Below are 25989 nucleotides of genomic sequence, written 5' to 3'. Positions count from 1 at the left end.
TGAAACTGATCAAGCTGTTCTAGGGGATATTGGTATTCCATATCTGCTACTGGGAATTAGAGGTCCGATATCATTCGAGACTGAATCATGGGGATTTGCATGCAGTATTGTTGAGATGCTCAATGGAACTGTTCCTTGGCATGGGAAATCAGCTGATGAAATATATGACCTTGTCAGAAAACAGGAGAAGCCACTTATTCCAAGTGGTCTTCCTCCTCCGGTTGAGAAAATTCTTCTTGGCTGCTTCGAGCATGACTTCAGAAACCGTCCTTTGATGAAAGACATATTGCATGTGTTTAAAAGGTTGGTGTCTTTTATGCATATATGGCAGTTTAAGATAGAAATAAGGTCCGTTCTCCATCAACTCCATTCTTCCCATTTCCTCTGTATTGCAATGTATAATATTGTTGTGAATCGTAAATGACAATGTCTATTATTTTCGTATTTATTTCATGTAGCCTACTTGCTTAATATATGTAACTAATTGACCACATGTTCAGCTCAGAGATTGGAGGTGAAGGTGATGGGCGTTGGACAGAACTTGGGAGCACAACTGTGTCGGAAAGAAAAAGTAGCACCACTGGCTATACAGAGATGTTTCTTTCAAAAGATTATTTGCTAGTGGGTGATACAGTGCGTTCCAGAAAGCCACCTAACTCCTGCAAACCTGAAAATATGGATGTTCCGGGAGGAACCGTGGTGGGAGTAGAACATAGCGCAGATCGAGATGGTTTTGTTTTGGTGAGAGTTCATGGCATTCACGATCCATTAAGAGTTAAGGTTTCAACACTAGAGAGGGTCACTTTTGGCTTAGCAGCTGGGGACTGGGTACGCTTGAAGGAAGAAGACAGACGGCACTCATCAGTAGGTATTCTCCATTCCATCGACCGTGAAGGAAGTGTTGCTGTTGGATTCATAGGGTTAGAAACTCTTTGGAAGGGAAGTTCTTCTCAATTTCAGATGGCGGAAACTTTCTGCGTCGGTCAGTTTGTTACACTGAAATCTAATGTGCTTAGTCCGCGCTTTGCATGGCCTCGAAAAAGAGGAGGTACATGGGCTACTGGGAAAATTTGCTGGATCCTGCCAAATGGATGCCTAGTTGTCAAGTTCCCTGTTAGGTTAACTTTTGAAGATGAACTCGGCGATATTTTGGCTGATCCAGCTGAAGTGGAAGTGGTTTCCTTCAAGAATTATCCAGGAGTGTTGAAGAAATATCAACATCTTGAGGACATTCATTGGGCTGTGAGGCCACTTCTGGTTGCATTGGGTGTATTTACAGCAATCAAGGCGGGATCTTTTGTCGGAAAGAGAATTGGGAGGTCGAAAGTGAAGCGACATAGCGGTGTAATTCATAGCGATGTCCAACATATTGATCATACTAGCACCGGCAACCCGACTTGGCTTCCACCACCTGTGGCAAAAATTATTTTCAGGGAAGGTGCTACTCGGTAGTTTCCTGGTCCAGTCCATACAACCAGGAAGCTTCTTTTAACTTTGTTCATTTACTGTACTAAATTTTTGGTGATTTAACTCGACATCTTATTGTAATCATATATACCTTAATCATTTTATGCCAGTAATTTTCAGTTATTCGAATAGCATATCACTTTAATAAAAGTGATATAATTTTATAATTTTTCATAGTCGTATCATTAAAATATTATCGTCATTTACGTATTTTATTCCAAAATTAAATAGAATACCAAAATTTTCTAAATGATGGTAGAAAATGCCAAGTTGCGTTCCTTCTAAAATAAAGGCGTATCACTCTCGTGGTCCCCTTCTGCCCTGTCCCATCTTCGTACCTTCATTTATTATATAGTACTATACACAACTGCACTATTTGAACTTTCTGGGTAAAATACATAAATGGTCACTTAACTTTTAAGGAAATTATATTTTGGTCACTAAACTTTTAAAACTTACAATACAATCACTGAATTTTTAGTTGTTTTCAATAAAGTCCTAACATTACCTCCTGTTGATTTTATCTGACGTGACATGTCACATCCCGTTAACCCTTCTTCTTCGTCAAGCGCTGACTCATCTCATCACTCATCACGTTCTTCCGGTGTCCCCAACAGCCCCAGTCCTGAAATACGCATTGTTTTGCATCCCCACCCAAGGATCCACGCCATTTTTGTTCACCTCCAAGTTCTTCAAGCTCTCCAAGCTGCACCCTTTCTTTTTTTTTATTTTTCTATTCTTTTGCTTTGGTGAGCACCGAGCAACCACTTAACTTTCCTTTCCTCCAAACAAAGACATAACAGAGAAATCAAGATACACTTCTTATGAAACGAGTGAAAATTAAAAGAAAAAAGAACCATGATAATGGAATGGGAAGGCCATCAAGAGAATCAAACTCAGAGAGATGTCGTGAATGTAAATGTGAACAATGGTGGATTGATGTATGTAAAAGTGATGACCGATGAACAGTTGAAGACTCTCAGGAATCAAATTGTTGTTTATGCCTCCATTTGTGAGCAGCTCGATGAGATGCATACTCTCTCTTTCTATTTCTCTCCTTATATGCTTTCATGGTGTCTTTCATTTATGGCTTCTCTCATTTCATATCATGCTCCTTTTCTCTTCCTTCTTGTCATTATCTAAAAGGGTATTGCTCAAAGGTCTTTTTTTTACCAACTTGGGTCTTGTTTCTGATTTGAATGAGTTAAAAATACCCATGTAATGCTTTGTTTGTGAAGTACAATGATTCTTCAGTTATTATAATATAGGCCAAACACAAACCCTTTTTTGGTACTTAAGGTATTGTATTCTTAGCTAATTCTTTGTTTGTGTTGTATGTGACTGAAGCAAGATACTTGATGATGCTGTTAAACTCGGATGCTTGATGTTGTTTATGGTGACTGAAACAATCGTCCCTCTTGCAGGTGGTAGGCTGGGGAACCTCTATTGTGACCCTTTAATGGCGTCTGGTGGGTACAAAATTACTGCTAGGAAGCGGTGGACTCCGACTCCTGTGCAGCTTCAGATTCTGGAACGTATCTTTGATCAGGGGACTGGAACTCCGAGCAAGGAAAAGATCAAAGAGATAGCCTCGGAACTGGGTCTAAGAGAAAGCCTCTGAAAAAAATGTCTATAAATGGTTCCAAAACAGACGGGCTCGGTCTAAGAGAAAGCAACTGGGGTCATCATCCAAGGATCCACGCCATATTTGTTCACCTCCAACTTTTTCAACCTCTCCAAGCTGCATTGCCATATAACATCTTCATTCCTTGGGTGGGGATGCAAAATAGTGCGTATTTCAGGACTGGGATTGTTGGGACTAGAATAACATGATTAGTGATGAGATGAGTCAGCGTTTGCAGAAAGGAGAAGAGAAGAAGGGGATACGGGGATACGGAGGTAGGTATAATTTTAGCGGGTAGTGGACGAGTGTGGATTTATAAAGTGGTATCCGTCGTCGGTGGTAGGCAGGTAATAGATTTGAGACATTACTCACCCCGCATCCGTCCGTCCAGCTAAATATCTATTAAATTTTAGACCATTATGAATTTAGGTGTAATTTTAGAGATTAATTTATAAATTTTAATATTATATAATATATAACATATAATTTAATTAAGAGAAAATCGCCTCAGTGACCAAAAATGCCTTATAATATACGATTTTAACCAATTTTTTTTGGATTTGCCAAAATGACCAACAAAATCGCAACGCGAAATAAAAATCGCAACGCGATCCCCAGAATCGCAAATCAGTTTCCAAAATCGCAACGCGATTCTTAAAAATCGCAATGCGATAGTACAAATTCGCATTGCGATTTTCCAAAATCGCAACGCGAATATGAAAATCGCAACGCGAACACATAAATCGCAACGCGTATCCGTAAATCGCAACGTGTATCCGTAAATCGCAACGCGTATGGGTAAATCGCAATGCGTATCTGTATATCGCAACGCGTATCCGTAAATCGCAACGATAATCCGTAAATCGCAACGAGAATCTGTAAATCGCAACGATAATCCGTAAATCGCAACGAGAATCTGTAAATCACAACACTGAAATTTTGGGTATATAACACTGAAATCATAAACTAAATCCCTAAATCGCAACTCATTCCATCTCCATCTATCACTCTCTCCGGCGACATCCGTTCCTATATCCAACGACATCCTTCCCAATCCGGCAATAGGTTTTAGTTTCGCAGCTCGTCTGTTTAGTAAATTAATTTACAACCATGAAATCATCTAATGTTGATCATGTTTGGATAGATTTGTGTTTTGGAGGGTCATGGGATAATGTTCATGGTGTTTTACAATATATGCCTTTACCCATGAATCTTCAACTAAAATTGTCTTTACAAAAGTTAACTTATGAAACTCTAATGCTACGTGTTTCAAATAAATTGAATTTAGAGCCCCTAAGTGGATTTAGGCTATCTTATCAGAGAAATGGTAAAGTTTATTTGTTAACCGGCAATGAAGATGTTGAACGATTCATTGCTTACATTAGTGTTTCACAAGATGATGTTACATTGTATGTTGTTGAACCTAGAAGTAGTATTGTTGGGTCAGTAGCGGGTAGTAATCAACTAAGTTTTTCTCAAAACCCACAACCTTTCTCTAATCCAAATCCCAATCAACTTTCAGCACCAAATTCCGGTTTTCGTATTGACCAGTTAGACGATGATGAGCCAACAGAAAAAATTGTGAGTACTAGTCAGCATTCGAAATTTGGTCTTGGTCAATATCCGGACTTTGATATTGGTCAATACACGGATTTTGATGATGTTTCAGAAGAAGAAACAGACCCTGCGTGTAATGATTTTGATATTGGTCAATACCCGAATTTTGATGATGAAACAGCCGTTGCCGAAAAATGTATTGTTGATGATAATGAGGAGGAAGTTACGACTGTGAATGAACATGTTGAACATCCATTCTGTAATTCATATAATCCTGAAGAAGAAAAAGAAGAAGAAAAAGTCCCCGAAGAAAAGAAAATGCCACGGGCGTATAACTGGAATATGCCAGAATTACTTCAGATACCGGAAGAAGAGTTGATAAAGAAAGCAATTGATTGTTACACAAAAGTTATTCGTATCAAGAAAGATGATTGTTTTGATACAAAGGAAGACTTGAAGATAGCTTTGTATACGAAATGTGTGGAAGATGGCTATCAACTAAAAGTTAACAAATCAAGCAAAGATCGTTTCGAAACAAGGTGTATGATTGACAAAAACTGTACGTGGCGTATGATTGCAAAGAGAATAAAAGATTGCAAAATGTTTCAAGTTAGGACTTTTATTGATAAACATACATGTTCAAGAACCCAAGTTTTTCCTCACCATAGACAGGCAAACAAAAAGGTGTTGGGTGGTTTTCTGGCTGAGTTAATGTTTTTGAATGGCAAGGTATATCGGGGACATGAAATTATGACTGACATGAATGCTCGGTTCAAGATTAGTATATCATATTCTCAAGCTTGGAGAGCCAAATGTTATGCCTTGGAATTGTTGAGGGGGTCGCCAGAAGCATCGTTTGCCCAACTGCCGGCTTATTGTCACAATTTAAAGCTGAAAAATCCTGGGTCGGTAACTCATATCAAAACAGATAGAGATGGACGCTTTGAGTTGCTGTTTATCGCCATTGGTGCTACGGTTAGTAAATCAATATAATTTTGTTGACTCATTTTTGTTAGTTACATGCATTTCACATTTAAATGATTATATTTCTTGTGTATATTATTTTGTAGATTCGTTCGTTTATTACTTGCATGCGCCCAGTTATTATAGTTGACGGAGCACATTTGAAAGGTCGATACCTTGGAGTAAACTTATTAGCAGTAGCCATGGATGCTAACAATGGGATATTGCCAATAGCTTACGGGGTTGGCAAATCTGAAACCTCTGATTCATGGACATGGTTTATGGGGCATCTTAGGGATTGCATAGGTCCTATTAGCAATCTGACAATCATATCCGATAGGGCAAACTCAATTGACAACGCTGTTAGAAGGTGTTTCCCAGATGCTTTTCATGGACTTTGTGGTGTTCATTTGTATAGAAATCTAAAATCAAGGTCTGCTGGTATAAAAAAGCACAAATGGACATACTGGAAGGCTATAAAAGCTTATCGGGAAGTGGATTTCAATAAGCATATAAATTGTTTAAGACGTGTTTTGCCTCAGTGTGCTCAAACAGTAGAAGATGTCGGGTTTGAAAGATGGTCAAGAGTACATCAACTTGGAGCAAGATATGGTTTCATGACGTCTAATAGTGCAGAATCAATCAACGCTCTAAGTCGTCATTCCCGGAAATTACCCATTACTATGTTAATGGAGTTTTTTCGAGCCTCTATTCAACAGTGGTACTACAAGAAAAGAAACCATGCAGGTATTATTTATTTGAATTCGTAACTTATCATATTTATATATTTTACTAAGTATTGTTTATTTAAATTTACAGGAACATTGGAACATCGTGTTACACCATGGACTGAAAAAAAGATAACGAAACGTGTTGTGAAGTCAACGTCATGGAGAGTTGAACCATGTTCAAACACTTTGTTTCAAGTACTGGATAATAACTTAAATGGGCTAGTCGATCTAAATGCAAAGACGTGTAGTTGTATGAAATGGCAAACATCTGGTTATCCGTGTGGCCATGTTATAAAAGTTGCTCTTCATTTAAACCAAGATGATTCAAGCGCATACGCTATGGATTGCTACACTACAGAAGTTTATCGACAGACTTATGCCGAGATTGTCTACCCTATTCCACATCCTTCTGAGTGGGACATACCAGATGACTTACAAACATTTTTGCCACCAGCCATGGACAGAAGGCTACCTGGCCGACCAAAAAGTCACGATCGTATACCGTCTAAGGGTGAAGAGAAGAAGAGATCGACATGTAGTCGGTGCAAGGAAAGTGGTCATACAAGGTTGACATGTGGATCACCAGTGCCATCAAAATCATCTTTTCCTCTACCAAAATATGGATCCTCATCAAAATCCAAAGCTCATATGGTGTCAAGCAAAAGGCAATCATCTTTAAAATCCCAATCACAATTGGCTTCACCTTTTGGGACTGTTAACTTAGGTGATTTTTAAATGCAAACGTTGTATTATGTGGATTTTATGTGTGAACTTTTAACATTTTCAGTTGAATTAATGACTCAGGCCAACCATTTTGACTTAACCAACTCTTGTTATTCAGTTGTTATCACTATTAGGCATGCATTTGACTATCGCAACACGGAAATTACAATAGCAACGAGAGAATCGCAATGCGAAATGAAAATCCCAACATGAAAATCGCAATGCGGAAATGAAAATCGCAACGAGAGAATCGCAATGCGAAATGAAAATCGCAATGCGAAATGAAAATCGCAACGAGAGAATCGCAATGCGAAATGAAAATCGCAATGCGAAATGAAAATCGCAACGAGAGAATCGCAATGCGAAATTAAAATCGCATTGCGATTCTCTCGTTGCGATTTTCATTTCCGCATTGCGATTTTCATTTCGCATTGCGATTCTCTCGTTGCGATTTTCATTTCGCATTGCGATTTTCATTTCGCATTGCGATAGTCATTTTTGCCTTCAACATAATGCAGATTGAAATCAACAAAATCAACCATTACATTTCAATCAATTAAACAAGCACAAATAAGAATTATGTTCGCATCAATTACACAAATCAACTTTTACAAATCATCTTTTACAAATCAATTAAACAATCAAAAAATAAGCAATAATTCTTATTTCCGATCATCTACTATTGAATCAACTTTTACAAATCAATTAAACAATCAAAAAACAATCAATTAAACTATTGAATCAACTTTTGCAGCCATACATCATTTTCACGCAGTTCACTTCTGAGATTAACCTGCAGAAACCAAACATTTGCTCAAACAACACTTTCTACACATCTAAAACCTACAAACCCTAAATTATTGAATTCTAGGTACTTAACCAAACATTTTCAAACCAAAAGTATATAAACTTACCAATTGTTTATGGACATTTTTATAACGCGGATGCAGGTAGGCAGCGTCTCGTATATATCGATTTAGCCATATAATGCCGAAACCACAAGCCTACTGCAGCTCTATCTCTATCGGTGGGAGGTAGATACTTGATGCTTCCCGTCGTCAAACACTCCAACGCCAAGCATACGAGTGGACCACAATCTCCTTTGGCTCCGCTCGTTTGTTGTGGCGCGGTCTCGTCTCTAATAACTGTAATATTGAGCTTCTTTGGCTTCTTGTTTCCAGAACGAGTCCAATAATTGATCGCATCCAAGAATTTAGCCAAATGAGAGCTCCATCCCTTAATAACATCTCTTAAATCAGCCAATGATATGTAATTTATCATGCTGTCATACACTATTGTCTTAAGGGATGGGAGCTGAAGCTCGACGAGAATCCAATGTTTACGTTCCAAAACAGGGATAAACACCTGCAATCATAAGTAATAATTCATTCATTTGCGCACTTATTTCATAAAACCTTTAAACTCAATCTAAAATAAATACTAACCTTATCGACCTCCCACCATGCAGGATAAAGTTTAGCTTGTCCATTGCCCAAATCAAATGATTCATCTCGTGCATTCTTCAAGTGAACGGCGTTAAAAGACGTCGGCATAATTGTATATCGTATATTTTTATTTTTCTTAAGTTTTCTTATTATTAGAAGACGTGTCACCCACGCATCGATATGCTGTTTTACAAAAAAAGACATATATTAGTGACTTACATAAATTTAAAAAAAAATTAATCAAATTGAAATATAAGAAAAATATAAGACTTACCCCCCCATCGAAATAGCCATTGTCTTCGACCCCTAATAATACGCCTCACCAAGACCGATCAAGCAACAAATAGATATCATCAGTGAGCTTGCATATGTCAGTGAAACACCCCTGGCTCCGCTCATGTAGATAAAAATCAACAGCGGTCTTAGCCCAAAGGGTGTTATCCAGAATTGTGTCCGGTAGTTGTTCCCTCTCCTCTTCAGATACCGGTATGGTACTGGGCGGTAACTCATACGAGAGCCAACTTGAATCCATCATGTCCGGCACGTCAGAGGGTTTCTCAAGAAGCCTACATATGACGCCATGTGAATCGGGCTCTTGAATGGTGGGAGGGACCTCTTCAATGATGACAGTGGCCTCTTGAACGGTGGGAGGGGACTCTCGAGGAATGATAGGGGGGCCTCTTCAACGATAGGAGTGGACTCTTGAGGGATGACAGGCGAGTCGGGCTTCTTCTTGCGGTGTCTTCGCACTATTGGGGTGTACGGAGACTTAATAGCACGTGCACGCTGTCTGATGCGTGAACTCCGTCGTGCAAGCATAACCCGACGTAAAGCATCCACTCTATCGGGCCGCTAAATAATTAAATACAAAAATCAGTAAATAAACAGACATGATATTTAAACAGTGAAAACAAAGACAAATATGTTTCAAACTTGCATTGTATTCACCCAAGTCATTATTCTATCATAGTTCACAAAATGCATCAGATAACAAAGAAAAATATGTTTCAAACTAATACCCTGAAGTTAGTATTTGTCTTTGTTTTGTCTATTGGTTGAAGTAATGCAATCCATTCAAGTTTCAATTTGCAGAAGAAGAAATAGTTTACTTTCGCAACACGAAACTTAAAATCGCAACGCAAAATGATAATCGCAACGAGAAACCAAAATCGCAACGCGAAACCAAAATCGCAACGCGAAATGAAAATCGCAACGACAGAATCGCAATGCGAAATGAAAATCGCAACGAAAGAATCGCAACGCGAAATGAAAATCGCAATGCGATTTTGGTTTCGCGTTGCGATCTTGTCGTTGCGATTTTGGTTTCGCGTTGCGATTCTGTCGTTGCGATTTTCATTTTGCGTTGCGATTTTGGTTTCGCGTTGCGATTTTAAGTTTCGTGTTGCGAAAGTAAACTATTTCTTCTTCTGCAAATTGAAACTTGAATGGATTGCATTACTTCAACCAAAAGACAAAACAAAGGCAAATACTATTTCACAGTGTTAAAGAATACACAGTTTAGCAGAATTGGCAGCAACCGAACAAATTTACTTTCAACCAAAAGACAAAACAAAGACAAATACTATTTCACAGTGTTAAAGAATACACAGTTTAGCAGAATTGGCAGCAACCGAACAAATTTACTTTCAACCAAAAGACAAAACAAAGACAAATACTATTTCACAGTGTTAAAGAATACACAGTTTAGCAGAATTGGCAGCAACCGAACAAATTTACTTTCAACCAAAAGACAAAACAAAGACAAATACTATTTCACAGTGTTAAAGAATACACAGTTTAGCAGAATTGGCAGCAACCGAACAAATTTACTTTCAACCAAAAGACAAAACAAAGACAAATACTATTTCACAGTGTTAAAGAATACACAGTTTAGCAGAATTGGCAGCAACCGAATAAATTTACTAAGCAATCTAAGTGAAATGGCTAATCTAAGTGAAATTACGAGTAAATTTATCATTAAGTTAAATATGGAAAATCTTAAACTTACCTCGTTGCGTAGAGTATGAACCTCATTCTGCAACGATACTATCATCTCACGTAGAGCGGCAACCTCACCAGGTAAAGTTGACACCTCCACACGCCATGCACCATCGTTATCGCGTAGAGTGCCGATCTCCTCACGCAAGGCATTGACCTCATCACGTAACTCCCTTGACTCATCCCGTGGAGGTGGAGGTGGAGAACAGGGAGATAGGAGTCGTGGCATCTTTGCCGGTCGCCTATCATGAGGTGATGGTGGAGAAGAGGCTCGATGATGTGACGGGATAGGTGATGGCTCTCGTTCTAGAGGTGTATAGTCGGGTCGATCGGGTGATGGCTCTAGGTGAGGTGATGGCTCTCGAATTGGAGGAAGTGGATGCTGCTCATCATCCGTGCCATCAAAAAAACTCTGACTAGCTTGCCACCAATCAGTGGCAAGCTCTTCCTCCGTGGGTGTCAGTCTTTGTAATGGAATGTTGGCCTCCTAAAATATAAAAACTCAAACAAAGTTAAACGTCTACTATTAATAACTTGTTTATATTATATGAAAGTATTTGTGTTAACTTACATTATTTATTGTCGCATATGGTATTAAGTCTTCCCAATCCAACAGAGTTTTCCTCTTCCAGGAAATAGCCCTGGGAATATCATTTGACGTTTTTATTGCATATGTACGCATGCTGGGGAAAGCCTCGAATATCCAAATCTACAAACAATATAATAACAAAATTAGTAATTGTTAAATAATTAATTATAATTTTAGAAACATTATATAGAAATTCTTACCTTAAAGGCCCAAACAAAGCCTGGCAAAGTGTATTTCGACCCATCGCCACGCAAACTTTTGCGGTCATCAAAGGCAGTAGACAACTTAGTCCAGGTAGCTTTCCATATATACGAACCCCACGGAAACAGATTCCATGCATTCAGGTCCTCTACCAATATTATTAGCTCCCGAGGAATAGGTTGTCTGGCCTCTTTGCCTAAAAAGCCGGCATACACAAGTAGTAGAAGGCATACTCGGACAACATCGACGTCATCCATCCGAGTGAAACCAGCTTTCTTATTAAACAATTTCTTCAGGTCGTCGACGTGTAGGTTCGGCTTCTCCATTGACTCATTCGGAAAAACCCGGGATAACCATGATGGGCGGGCGATATGACGAGTGTACCGGCCTACATCATCGTGTCCGAATCGTAGACCAGTGATTAAGCAGAACTCCTTCCGCCCAAAACAAGTATACGCTGGTGGAAAATGAAACCATATCTCTTCCTCACCACGTTGTATACTGTCGGGTAGATTTGATGTCATGGTCTGAAGCCACAAATGGGTCAAATTAGCATCTCCACCCGGATGTTGTACTCTCAGCCATGGCCCGAAGCAGGTTTCCTCAAACAATTGTCTTTGAGCAGGTGAAAGCTTCGAAGCAATTGTAGTGGCTAGGCTAACTTTATTCCTTAATGTCAATGAAGCCGAAAAAAATTTCTACAAAAACAATAAACATACCAAGTTAGATATACCAAAAACTACACTGTGAAGATATACCAAAAACAATAAACATAAAAAGTAGTAGTTTATTCTTGAAACTAAAATTTGCAACACTGTTTTGTCTTTTGGTTGAAATGAAAATCGCAACGAGAGAATGACTGTCGCTACGAGAGAAATGAAAATCGCAACGAGAGAATCGCAACGCGAAATGAAAATCGCAACGAGAGAATCGCAACGCGAAATGAAAATTGCAATGTGATTTTGGTTTCGCGTTGCGATTCTCTCGTTGCGATTTTCATTTCGCGTTGCGATTCTCTCGTTGCGATTTTCATTTCTCTCGTTGCGACAGTCATTCTCTCGTTGCGATTTTCATTTATCTCGTTGCGACTCTTCTGCAAATTAAAACTTGAATGGATTGCATTACTTCAACCAAAAGACAGAACAAAGACAAAGACAAATACTAACTTGAAAATCGCAACGAGAGAATAGCAACGCGAAATGAAATCGCAACGACAGAATCGTAACGCGAAATGAAATCTAAGTGAAATGGTTAATCTATTATTGAAATGACCATTAAACTTATCATCAGTTTCAATATGAAAAACCTACAATAATGCAAACATTTCAAAATAAAAATAATTAAAAAAAACTAACCCTCGGAGGTTGATTTTCCATTTCTGAATATTGTGAGGGATTTCTGACCGTGAATGGTTGTGAGGGATTTCGCCGGAGATGGGGACGGAAATCTTCGGAGATGGGGACGGATTTCTTCGCCGTAGAGAGTGAGAGATGGAGATGGGACTGAGTTGTGATTTTAGGTTTTAGGTTATGAGTTGCGATTACGGGGATTTTGTCTTAATATTTGTTTTTGTAATTTGAAAATAAAATACGCGTAGCGATTATAATGGCGCTTTAAATATCGCGTTGCGATTTACGGATACGCGTTGCGATTTTATGTATTATCGTTGCGATTTACGGATACGCGTTGCGATATACGGATACGCATTGCGATTTACCCATACGCGTTGCGATTTACGGATACACGTTGCGATTTACGGATACGCGTTGCGATTTATGTGTTCGCGTTGCGATTTTCATATTCGCGTTGCGATTTTGGAAAATCGCAATGCGAATTTGTACTATCGCATTGCGATTTTCAAGAATCGCGTTGCGATTTTGGAAACTGATTTGCGATTCTGGGGATCGCGTTGCGATTTTTATTTCGCGTTGCGATTTTGTTGGTCATTTTGGCAAATCCAAAAAAAGTTGGTTAAAATCGTATATTATAAGGCATTTTTGGTCACTGAGGCGATTTTCTCTTTAATTAAATATTAAGGATATTTAGTCTTTAATCTAGTCTTTAATTAGGAAAATATTCGGTTATTTGATTAAACCTATAATTCCAACTAACCACGTCACTTTCCATGTTCTTTAGTCTATGCTGCTCATCTAAACACAAATTAACCGTACTATATGCATTAACATCAAAAGCAGCAGTTTTCATGTTATTTAGCCTCTCAAAACCCATATTAGGCGCACTATGAGTATTAACATCGAAAGCAACTCAACAATCTAGCTCTGTGACTATATGCTCTCTACAATCTGTCTCCATAACATTCGTAGAGCCACTTCTCTAACAAATTGAAACATGCGTTGCTACCCCATCACGAATTGTCTGGGAATCAACTCCAACATCCCATTAGTTTGCTGTCAGGCGGGTCTAGATGGGTATGTCGCTACTGGGTAGTGGGTATGAGGATGGATTTGAAAATGTACCCGCGTGGGCGGGTGTGGATTTGAAAATTTGTACTCATCATGTGTGGTGGGCGGGTGGTGGATTAAAAAAATATTAGATGAGTATAGGGATGAGGGAGGGGGTATCCGCACCCGACCCGCCCGTTTGCATCCCTATACGGAGGTAACATGTCACATCATATAAAACAAACTTAAAGTTTAATGATTATATTACAAATTTTAAAGGTTGAGTAACCAAAATACAAGTGCCCTAAAAGTACGGTGACCACTTATGTAGTTTACCCAAACCTTTTTGAAACAGTAATTTAACTACACTATCTTATAACTATGGCTACTATTTTAATTTCCCATATCATGTAAGTAGCCTTTCTTGAATGCATTTGCATTAGATATAAGTTCTTCAATATTTACTTTTTGAAATAAAGCAAATAGAAAAACAAATTTTAATATAAATTTTTAAATTATTTTCATATTTAAATCATTTGGACGTTAAACCGAATAAAATATAACGATGTGTCATTTTTTTTATAGAGATTGTTTTATTATGGCCTTTATGTGTAGTGAATCTTATTTTTTTTTATCTTCTTCTAAAGATTAAACTTTTATATTTTCATATTATGACATAATGACGCCATAATTAATGTTCTATTTCATCTTCTTTAACTATTAGATACATTGATAAATTTATTTTATTGTCTTCTATCACTTTATCGATTTAAACTTTTTCAAAAAATTTCTTTGAAACTTATAAAATCCAATCCAAATAGTCGCAAAACCTAAAATCATTTCGATATACAATATCTACCGTTTAATAAAGATATATGGTTTTTATCTTTCTTCTCTACCTCTCCACTGTTGAAGTTTGAAAGGAATTATACCATCCTAAGAAAATCAAAGGAAATTTGAAAAAATAATGAATAAAGTTTTCAGATCATGTTACAATTTTTAAAAATAAATATTGGATTAAATATATAATAATAGAGTAATAAAGACAAGAATAATTTAAAATTTTAACGATCAGATTTTTTAAAAAATACTAAAATAATTTTAAAATAAGAATAAGATTGAGTGATGAAATTTCTAGTTTATCCAAATTACAATTATAACGGAGGATATTGAGGCTTTAGGTCCCGAGAGTTCTTCAACTGATGAGGCAACGTTGCCCAGGTCACGTGCATCTGGACTAAGGCTTAAGGCCCGATTCATCATGGGCCAAAAAGCACGTGCACAAATTCGAAGCCCCGTCAAATTAATTAGTCGACTAAGTGGACGGCATAGATCAGGAACAGATCAAACGCAGGAAGGTGCAGAGTAAGGTGAAAATTGCGGTGCGCCCTCATTGTCCCCCAACCCGATTTGTTCCTCCTTATAGCCTCTTTGTTCCTCCTTCTAGCCTCTTTGTTACTTTCTCTCTCTAAAAACAGAGATAAGAAAAGGAAAACAAAAAGAACACGTAATTTTTTTTATAATTATTAAAACCAGAGTTAGAGAGGGAGAGATAGATAGAACACACAATCCAAATAAAAATATAAACATAAACGAGAAAAAAAGGGGGGAAAATAAGAGAGAAGGAGCAATGAAGCAGAGCTCATCTGAGGCAGTCTCCTCATCGTCTTCTTCCTCTACGACCAGCGGACCTGACCAATCACAGCCCGCCACCTCAGCATCAGTACCCGAAAACCACCACAACCACAGCAATAGCAAACCCTTGGCATCGATATCGGCGGCGGATGACTTAGCTGGTGTAGGGTCGCGAGACGGCACCGGTGGGGCCCAGGAATCAGTGACAGTCGATCGACGAGGAGAATACTCGGCGGTTTGCAGATGGACGATTCATAACTTTTCGAGAATCAAGGCTAGGGCACTGTGGAGCAAGTACTTCGTGGTAGGCGGTTATGATTGCCGTTTGTTGGTATATCCGAAAGGGGACTCCCAGGCTTTGCCGGGTTATATATCTATATATCTCCAAATCATGGACCCGCGGGGTACAGCATCGTCCAAATGGGACTGCTTCGCTAGTTACCGTTTAACCATCGTCAATCTAACCGACGATTCCAAAAGCATTCACCGTGATTCATGGCATCGCTTCTCTAGCAAGAAAAAATCTCACGGTTGGTGCGATTTCACGCCTTCTTCTGCTGTTTTCGATTCCAAATCAGGTTATCTCTTCAATAACGACGCAGTTTTAATCACAGCTGATATCTTAATCTTGAATGAATCCGCTAATTTCTCGCGTGATAATAATAATAATAATAATAATAATAATGATGTTCAACCCTCATTGTCTTCTATGATTTCATCTTCTGTTGCCATTCCCGTTTCTGATGTTTTGAGTGGCAAATTCACTTGGAAAGTGCATAATTTTAGCTTGTTTATGGAGATGATTAAGACACAGAAGGTAATGAGCCCAGTTTTCCCGGCGGGGGAGTGCAATTTGAGGATTAGTGTGTACCAAAGCTCGGTCAATGGGCAAGAGTACTTGTCTATGTGTTTGGAGAGTAAGGATACTGATAAATCAGTTGCTTCTGATAGGAGTTGTTGGTGTTTATTTAGAATGTCAGTGCTGAATCAGAAGCCAGGGTCAAATCATATGCATAGAGATTCGTATGGAAGGTTTGCTGCAGATAATAAGAGTGGGGATAATACTAGTTTGGGATGGAATGACTACATGAAGCTGTCCGATTTTGTTGGGCAGGAGGCTGGGTTTTTGGAGGATGATACTGCAGTATTTAGCACTTCATTTCATGTGATCAAGGAGTTCAGTAGTTTCTCTAAAAATGTGGGGTTGATAGTAGGGAGGACTGGGAGTGGATCGAGGAAGTCTGACATGCATATGGGGAAATTCACTTGGAAGATTGAAAATTTTACAAGGTTGAAGGATCTTTTGAAGAAGAGGAAGATAACAGGTCTTTGCATCAAGAGCAGGAAATTTCAGATTGGAAATCGAGATTGTCGTCTGATTGTTTATCCTCGAGGTATGCAAGAATTATTGAAAAATTCTTTATTAATGAATTGTATATTGTGCTCTTTTTTGTACAGACAAATTTAGTCCGGTACTTCACGTTTAAGGAAGTGATTAGTCTTGCACTTTGCCTTTTTCTAAAAATCTTTTTGAATTGAGGTACGAGATGGTTGCATTCTTATATTAGTTTTCAACTACTAAAATTTTGTTTTTTCAATCAGTAATTGGTTACAAGTCCAATAAATAATTCATTTCTTACTGACTTGAAAATTTGTACCTTGGTTATGTTTCTCTTAGGGAAGTGGCGACAGATTCTCTAGCTGTCAATGCATCTATTTGTCACTTTTTTTTACATAATATAAAATTTGCTTCTTTTGTTGTGCATCTGGAACAAGGGCTATATTTAAATTTGTAATAGGTTCTATTTTCCTTGCATGTAAGACATGGAAGCATCTATTTGGAAAATGAACTGATTGAATTTTTTTACGGGCTTGATGGTATCAGGGCAGTCTCAGCCACCGTGCCACCTGTCTGTTTTTCTTGAGGTTACTGATTCACGAAATACTTCCATTGACTGGAGCTGTTTTGTGAGTCATCGGCTCTCGGTTGTGAACCAAAAGATGGAGGAAAAGTCAGTTACAAAAGAATCTCAGAATCGCTACTCTAAAGCTGCCAAAGATTGGGGTTGGCGTGAATTTGTGACGCTTACCAGCCTTTTTGATCAGGATTCTGGGTTTCTTGTTCAGGATACTGTTGTATTCTCTGCAGAGGTTCTAATTCTAAAAGAGACATCCATAATGCAGGATTTCAGTGATCCTGAGTTAGCAAATACTGTTCCCCAGATAGAAAAGGTTGGCAAGAGAACTGCATTCACATGGAAAGTGGAGAACTTCTTATCTTTCAAGGAAATCATGGAAACCCGTAAGATATTTAGCAAATTTTTCCAAGCTGGTGGATGTGAGCTTCGGATTGGTGGGTGATTGTCTCCTTTCAATTCTGCTGTTAAATTGTCCATATGGTTGTTTCTCTTGATTAATTAGTTGTTTCTCATGATGCAGGTGTTTACGAGTCCTTTGACACTATATGCATATACTTGGAGAGTGACCAGTCAGTTTGTAGTGACCCGGACAAAAACTTCTGGGTTAAATACAGAATGGCTGTGGTGAATCAAAAGAATCCAGCCAAGACTGTCTGGAAGGAATCTTCTATTTGTACAAAGACATGGAATAATTCTGTTTTGCAGTTCATGAAGGTATCGGATATGTTAGAAGCAGATGCAGGGTTTCTCGTGCGAGAAACTGTTGTTTTTGTTTGTGAAATACTGGATTGCTGCCCCTGGTTTGAGTTCTCCGATCTTGAGGTTAGTCTTTTTGGATTTCTTCCTTTCATGTGGTGTTTGCTATTCTTGAAGACAGTTTTTTTTATTTTGACTTTTCTGATTTAGAGCTAGTCCTTCTGGACTTCCCATTTATGTGTAACATGCTTTCTATTACAGACAACCTTTGATACAGGAAGGTTTTTCTGCTGCATGTCCTGTTTAAGTGTTTATGATTTTCCTTGCATTTTGTGTTAATTTGATCCTTACCTGATTTTGGCCAGATTCTTTTGAATCACTCTTTCACGCACTGTTTTTTATATAACTCAATCCAATATGTTTACCCATAATATCTCTCTTTCTCGGATGGAGTGGGCCTAGTTTTCTTTATATATTTCAAATGAATTAATATCATCATTTTTATGTTTGTTTTCTCTACCTTTTCCAGGTTTTAGCTTCCGAGGATGATCAGGATGCTCTAACAACTGATCCTGATGAACTCATTGATTCTGAAGACAGTGAAGGAATAAGTGGAGATGAAGAAGATATCTTTAGAAACCTTCTTTCTCAAGCTGGATTTCACCTTACATATGGAGATAATCCATCACAGCCACAGGTCACTTTACGAGAGAAGCTTCTAATGGATGCTGGGGCAATTGCTGGCTTTCTGACTGGACTTCGTGTTTACCTGGATGACCCAGCCAAAGTGAAGCGCTTGCTGCTTCCAACAAAGCTCTCTGGTAGTAATGGAAAGAAGGCTTTGAAGACTGATGAATCTTCACCGAGTTTGATGAATCTGCTAATGGGGGTCAAAGTTTTGCAGCAGGCAAATTGATCTACTCTTGGATATAATGGTGGAATGTTGCCAACCCTCTGATGGAGGTGCACATGGTGATTCTTCAGATGCAAACTCTAAACCTTCTGATGGTACAAAAGCTGCTAGCCCACAGGTTTGTGATCAGAAAAATGGAGCTGTGGAATCTTCTCAAATTCCTATGCATGAAAGGTTGGATTCATGTGTGGATGATGGTAGCACTGCCTCTGCTGTGCAAAGTTCTGACATGAATGGGATTGACATCTCTGAAAAACCTATTCCTGGACTGTCTATTTCTCCACCAGAAACATCTGCTGTGGGTTCTTTGGAGAATTTGTCGCTTTGCTCAAAGGTATGATTCACAAATAACATTGGACTGACTTGGTTATAATCTATATTAACTGCTTGTACTAATTGAATTTCCAGACCAAGTGGCCAGAACAATCTGAGGAGCTCTTAGGGTTGATTATCAACTCATTGAGAGCCTTAGATGGAGCTGTTCCACAAGGATGTCCAGAGCCAAGGCGGAGGCCCCAGTCTGCACAAAAGATTACTCTTGTATTGGATAAAGCTCCGAAGCATCTGCAACCTGATCTAGTTGCATTGGTGCCTAAATTAGTAGAGCATTCAGAGCATCCACTGGCTGCTTATGCACTTCTTGAACGACTTCAAAAGCCAGATGCAGAGCCTGCAATGCGAATACCTGTAACATACTCATTGTCATGGACGTAATTTATTTTTCCTAAATAGTATACGTGGACTGGGATTAGGATGTGCTTTAGAAGAACAAGAGAGTTTCTGAACTTTTGTCTCAAATTTGAATGTAACTTTGTTTTAAATTTGTTTTTTGTTTACAAAATTCATTGTCTAATCATTTTGTTAATAATGATTCTTCTATTGCAGGTATTTGGAGCTCTCAGTCAACTAGAATGCGGCAGTTGAAGGGTGGGAACGTGCCTTATTTCAATCTTGTGAGCTTTTGGCAGATTCAAATGACGAACCTCTTGTTGCAACCATAGATTTCATCTTTAAAGCTGCATTCCAATGCCAACATCTCCAAGAAGCTGTATGATTTGCTTTCTTGTTGCATTATTCTATTCTGCAGATCAATATTATTTCATGAAGCATGTATAACTATTTTTGTTCTCGTTTGTAGGTTAGATCTGTTCGTGTTAGGCTAAAAAATTTGGGCCCAGAAGTGTCTCCGTGTGTGTTTTTGTTTTTTTAAGTAAAATCGTAAATAACTGGGGAGATGTTGCTGAGGCCATACTAAGAGATATTAATTGTGATGATGATTTAGTTGAAGATTGCGCGCCTGTAGCTTCTGGGCTCTTCTTGTTTGGTGAAAATGGAACCACTTCTGAAAGATTGCATGGGGTGGATGATCAGGCTTTTTGTGCTACTCGTCATTTTTCTGACATTTATCTCCTGATTGAGATGCTATCTATACCTTGCCTTGCTGTTGAAGCTTCTCAAACGTTTGAGAGAACTGTGGCTAGAGGAGCCGTTGTAGCTCAGTCTGTAGCCATGGTCTTGAAAAGGCGTCTATCTCAGAGATTGAATCTTAATTCCAGATATTTTGCTGAGAACTTTCAGCATGCAGATGCTGTAGTAGAGGGAGAACCCAATGAGCGGCTTAGGGTTCAACGAGATGATTTCACTTCAGTTCTGGGTCTTGCTGAGGCATTGGCACTTTCTAGAGACCTACGTGTCAGAGGCTTTGTGAAAATGCTTTATACAGTATTATTTAAGTGGTATGTAGATGAGTCCTACCGAATGAGGATGCTGAAGAGACTTGTTGATCGTGCAACCAACGCTGCTGAAAGTAGTTGTGAAGTAGACTTAGATTTGGATATTTTGGTTAGTTTGGTTTCTGAGGAGCAAGAATATGTTAGACCTGTTCTAAGCATGATGCGGGAGGTTGCCGAACTTGCAAATGTTGATCGAGCAGCTCTTTGGCACCAATTATGCACCAGCGAAGATGTGATTATCCGCACGCGTGAAGAGAGAAAAGTCGAAATTTCAAATATGATCAAGGAAAAAGCTGCTTTGTCCCAGAAATTAAGTGAATCTGAGGCTGCAAATAATCGACTAAAGGTGTGTGTCTTAAACTAATGGTCATTTTCAGTTCAAGGATTGCCCTTCCACATCTAGTCTTTTCAGGAAGTTCTTTAAATTAACACATTTAGAAATTCACAGTCTGAAATGAGGGCTGAGATGGATCGCTTTGCCCGGGAAAAGAAGGAACTTTCTGAACAAATACAGGAGGTTGAGAGTCAACTTGAGTGGCTTCGTTTAGAGAGAGATGATGAAATTGCAAAAGTTACTAATGAGAAGAAAGATCTTCAGGATCGTCTTCATGATGCAGAGGCACAGCTCTCCCAGTTGAAGTCTCGGAAACGTGACGAGTTAAAGGTAATTTTGATGTTTAATGTGTTGCCTCTTCACTCTTTTGCTGTTGTTCTGGCTTCAGTTGATGGCTATCTTACTGCTTTATCTAACAAGAAACTATGCGCATGGCAGAGGGTAGTGAAGGAGAAGAATGCTCTTGCTGAAAGATTGAAGAGCGCTGAAGCTGAAAGGAAAAGGTTTGATGAAGAATTGAAATGGTATGCCACAGAAAATGTGACACGAGAAAAATTCGTCAGTCGCTTGAGGATAAAGTTCGTAGATTGACACAAACAGTTGGTCAAACTGAAGGTGAAAAGCGGGAAAAAGAGGAGCAGGTGGCTAGGTGTGAAGCATATATTGATGGCATGGAATCAAAGTTGCAAGCCTGCCAGGTTTTTTCCCTCATCATAATTACCCTTTCTATTTCGTTTTCATCTTTTAATTTGAGTTTCTAGGAAGTTTTAACATTTTAGTGGGGTGGACGTAGTGGCTGGTGTTAAGGGGACTGGATATACTATTGAGCTTGCCGTTATCTATCTATTTTGCTTCTAGATTTCTAGTTTGCATCTGAATCATCTTTTCCAGGCTGTCATGGAAAGTTGTGAGCTCTGGTGAGGAAGTCTAATCAAATATATTTTGTTGTCTGTGCAGCAATACATTCACACACTTGAGGCCTCACTTCAAGAAGAAATGTCACGACATGCCCCACTCTATGGTGCTGGTCTGGAAGCACTGTCCATGAAAGAGTTGGAAACGTTATCTAGGATTCATGAGGAAGGGCTGAGGCAAATCCATGCCCTGCAGCAGCGTAAAGGCAGTCCCGCCGGCAGTCCTCTCATGAGTCCGCATACTATCCCACATAATCATGGGTTATTCCCTACAACCCCACCACCACCTATGACTGTTGGAATGCCACCATCCCTCGTTCCTAATGGCGTAGGGATCCACGGCAATGGGCATGTGAATGGGGCAGTCGGGCCTTGGTTCAACCATGCTTGATTTCTAGTTCTTTTATGCCAACGGGTAGACTTGCCCCCATACTGGATAACATCTCTCATTTCTCAATTTGACGAGATGTACTATATTTTTTTTATCCTTTTTATTTGGCATTTTTGCTGGTAGAACTTTTGGAAGCACATCTCTGAGGAGAAAGAAATAATAAGGGGGGCCAACCACCCCATTCCCAGGTCAAAGTAACGGGTTGATTGAATGTCTGCAGTTAACAGTTGGGAAATGCCATTTTACCTCTGTGCTTCTTCTTTTTGTATTTTCTTATAGAAGTTAATCATAGGCCTTCGAAAAGTTTTTGGCTATTGCCACTCCCTCTTTCTTCATTGTTTCTTTCATCCTGGCGTCTTATTATATATTTGGGAAAATATCAGTTCAGGAATTCAGGTAAGTTTTAATTGAAGATTTTATAATAACATGAGTCTTCCATTGGTCCCTATAGTATACGTAATTTGTAGAGTTGGTTTTTTTTTTATCTGATTTCATAATTTTGCCTTTGTAATTTCGTGCAATTGATTTTACACCATCAGGGTCAAGACTAACATTTTAATATTTAAAAAGTATGGTATTAGAATTAATCAAATGTATAAGATTAAATCAATATACAGTTATAATATAGAATCTGACTTTCTTTTTGGGTTTGTTTTTAATGGAAACGAATCTGCATGCCCCATTTTACCGTACTTTATGAATGTTTATTCTATATTTCAAAGCCCAATATAGCTTTTCGATCAACACAACCTCTCCATTTTTTTTTTTGTATTTGGCATTTTCCTGGTAGAACTATCCACTTTCGGAAGCACATTTCTGAACTTTTTGAAGCAAGTGATCATATTATATACTTGCTTCGGGTTCAATCCTTGCACTTTTATTTCTCTCGTCGTCATATAAATATTACTAATCTCAATGATGCTTTTATGATTAAAGACAAAACAAAGTGAAATAGTCCATATGATTGAGATAATTGATGTTCATGTAGGATCATTATATATTTTTATTTACTAATTGTAATTTTTAAGAAAGGGTATACATGGATGGATGTAGGATTTCATATTAGAGGAGATTAATTTATAAATTTTACGGACCAAATAGGTTTTCAACCCAAAATATAAAGAAAATATCTATAACATAAAGAATTTAAAGTTTTTAGGTAGGGCGGCCACCTTCACCCGTCCCCTCTAAGTCTATCCTTGAACATATATATTTTAAAAGACTAAAATTAAAAGAAAATTAATGAATGAGTATGATCATTTAACTGCACATATTTGAAAAGAATTAAGATCTATTGGGGTCTTGCATTAATTCTCCTAAGCCATATCGAGTGTAATATCATGTGGAACACGTCAAATCTCTTAAGAGGGTTGATTTAACATAAAATGTTTTCGCACAACACTCAGACCCTCTTGAAGTTTCTTGTATTTTTCTTCCGGAATTGCCAATAAAATCTCTTTCAATTAGAAATTCTCGTTGTTTCCACTTGCACTGAAAAAGTCTCCCACCGCAACACATCACTGAAAGGCAACACATAATTATCTGACAAAATAACCGGCACACATTCAGAGTATATGGCTCAACAATCCTTGGACTGGCAACTTCATGCCCACTTGGGCATAGACAAAATTTGATTGCAGCATGTAGGAGTAATAGTTTTTGTTTTTCAGGAGGTATTTATAAACTTGCATGTCATCCTCTCGACCTTTCCAGTGTTGGAGGAGGTACGGGCGGATTGGGTCGTGAAGTCCCCGGCAAAGAAAGAAAGATGGGGTCGAAAAGCGTTGCGCGGTGGTGGGTGGATGAGTTTAGGGGATAGATAGCCACCTATGAGGTTTATTTTGGAAGCTTACGTCCTTTCGTGGATTGAATCCTTTGGAGTGTTGGCATTGCACAACACCCGAATGAATTTTGTAGAGCAGTGAGTTGCCTTGTGATGCATGGGGCTATGAGGTTTTTTGGGAAGGCTTACGTCCTTTCGTGGATTGAATCCTTTGGAGGTGTTGGCATGCACAACACCCGAATTGAATTTTTGTAGAGCAGTGAGTTGCCTTGTGATGCATGGGGCCCCTGCAAAAGAAGCACGAATGATATTAGTTTTAATTATGGCATATTTGGTGATAATCTCGATGGTCAGTTGTATAAATGCTTGTAATATAATTAATGCAAAAGAAGCAATAAACATAACAAATGAGGGAACGAGAAACTGACCCAACCATGACAAGCAAGCTGAAGTGATCAGCGCCATGAGTCCGATTCCAAAATGGGTATTTTGTGGATACCACATTGACATAATCTGAACAAACTGCTTAAGGGAGTAACGTTGAAACTAAGAGGCGTGTAAATATACTTGACCATCCAGGACACTGAAGGGCATGAAGTAAACGTGAGCACGCTGTGGGTCATTTGTCCTAAACCTCTTAGCACCATGCTCCATCTCGTATATGAATCGGCCTTCTATCGTGTATATATCCTTGCATGGCCCGTCGTGGACTATTGGAAGCTCTCCTTCTGTGTACACATAGACTTTAATCTCCTCTCTATCTCTACGTAACTCCTATAATCATGATTAGCATAATAAATACCGGTGTCAACTGTAATCCAAAATATTATTGTCATGATTTTAACACTCTATCCTTAGAATTAATAGTTCATAATTTATATGAATGGTATATGAATGGGAACAATGTCATTTGTTTAATGGCATCGACATGCTTGATGAAATGCCTAGGTCATTTGAGATCTTAATCTTAATGATATATATACGCGTACATTCATACATGCTCGAAAATTAGTGTGTAAGAGACATCCTTTTTCCTGGTAAAACTCAAAGTAGATAACCCTATATTCTTGTTGAAACTTCCACTCACTGAAGTACCTAATTGAAGACAGTAGAATTGATTAAGAAGACTTTGAGGCCTCTTCTATTGTCAATTTGTCATCTTCACATGTGAAGATAACGACAGCAGAACACTTTGCTACTACAATAAGTAAAACTATTCTCCACATGTGGAGTGATAGTTTATGCAGGCAAATTGAATTTTTGTTCTTGGACCACCCACTACACTTTCATCCAGCTCCAAAGACATTCCTCATGATTATCTTGCATGCAACATAACCCACCAACACAATATATCTACAGATATAGATGGATCAAATGAAAAATTTAACTTTTATTTAATATTTAAAAAATATACTATATGTATAACTTCAGAATTTAATATGCAAACTTTTATTTTCAAATTATGGACAACAGTTACTTAAATAAGCGATCCACATGTAGCATCGCCACTTTTTCTGTAGCTAGATATCATAATACGATATCGACTATCGAGTGCGGAATGCAAGAAATGAGTGCGCTGACGAGTGCGCAATTCCTCAATTCATCAATTCTCTTCCAATTAAAAAAAATATAAAGATATGTATATAGCTAATTTACTATACCTTCGAAGCAATGTAGCTCGAGGCCTCTTTAATAACAACTTTGTTCAGTAGTAAGTAGCATAAATTCTATTAAAAAAGCATAGCATAAGGTAATCAATCGCTCCGTTTTTTTGGTTAAAATAAAAGAAGTTAAATAATTCTTACTGATAAAATGCTTGGATTACGATAGACATCTCCAACGGGAACGTCATTGTCGTTCTTGAAGAAGCCGTCCTGACGATTCGAGCGAATCGAAGCTCGAGCTCGGGCTAGGCCTAGTTCTATCACATGTTCTCGGCGTCGTTCTTCGTTTCTCTCTGTAATATACGAT

At 38.4% G+C, this 25989-nt stretch overlaps 2 protein-coding genes and 2 pseudogenes across 2 annotated transcripts; 3 read left to right on the top strand and 1 right to left on the bottom strand.

The window, feature by feature from the left end:
- Positions 1-115: 115 nt before the first annotated feature.
- Positions 116-1536, top strand: LOC120157207. The gene is made up of 2 exons (XM_039168424.1): positions 116-303; positions 495-1536. Exons 1-2 carry the CDS (start codon positions 116-118, stop codon positions 1450-1452), a joined length of 1146 nt encoding a protein of 381 aa, XP_039024355.1. The 3' UTR covers positions 1453-1536.
- Positions 1537-2331: 795 nt separating this feature from the next.
- Positions 2332-9715, top strand: LOC120157206 (annotated as a pseudogene).
- Positions 9716-15109: 5394 nt separating this feature from the next.
- Positions 15110-22523, top strand: LOC120157030. The gene is given in 14 exon segments (XM_039168292.1): positions 15110-16729; positions 17221-17688; positions 17775-18076; positions 18480-18859; positions 18861-19197; positions 19272-19550; positions 19749-19784; positions 19786-19911; positions 20002-20043; positions 20046-20942; positions 21045-21260; positions 21369-21480; positions 21483-21628; positions 21888-22523. Coding segments are annotated over 14 exon segments (5088 nt in total). The 5' UTR covers positions 15110-15330; the 3' UTR covers positions 22236-22523.
- Positions 22524-23526: 1003 nt separating this feature from the next.
- LOC120157205 lies at positions 23527-25961 on the bottom strand (annotated as a pseudogene).
- Between the last annotated feature and the right edge of the window lie 28 nt (positions 25962-25989).

This window comes from Hibiscus syriacus, unplaced genomic scaffold, assembly GCF_006381635.1.
Source record: "Hibiscus syriacus cultivar Baekdansim isolate YM2019G1 unplaced genomic scaffold, ASM638163v2 tig00111238_pilon, whole genome shotgun sequence".
Taxonomy (NCBI): Eukaryota; Viridiplantae; Streptophyta; class Magnoliopsida; order Malvales; family Malvaceae; genus Hibiscus; species Hibiscus syriacus.
The sequence above is the reverse complement of the archived record's forward strand: the minus strand, read 5'-3'. Positions and strand labels throughout refer to the sequence as shown.

Coding starts and splice junctions, on each gene's coding strand:
- LOC120157207 (XM_039168424.1), top strand. CDS start 116: ATGCTCAATGGAACTGTTCCTTGGCATGGGAAATCAGCTGATGAAATA. Junction 304..494: donor ATATTGCATGTGTTTAAAAG/GTTGGTGTCTTT, acceptor AATTGACCACAT/GTTCAGCTCAGAGATTGGAG.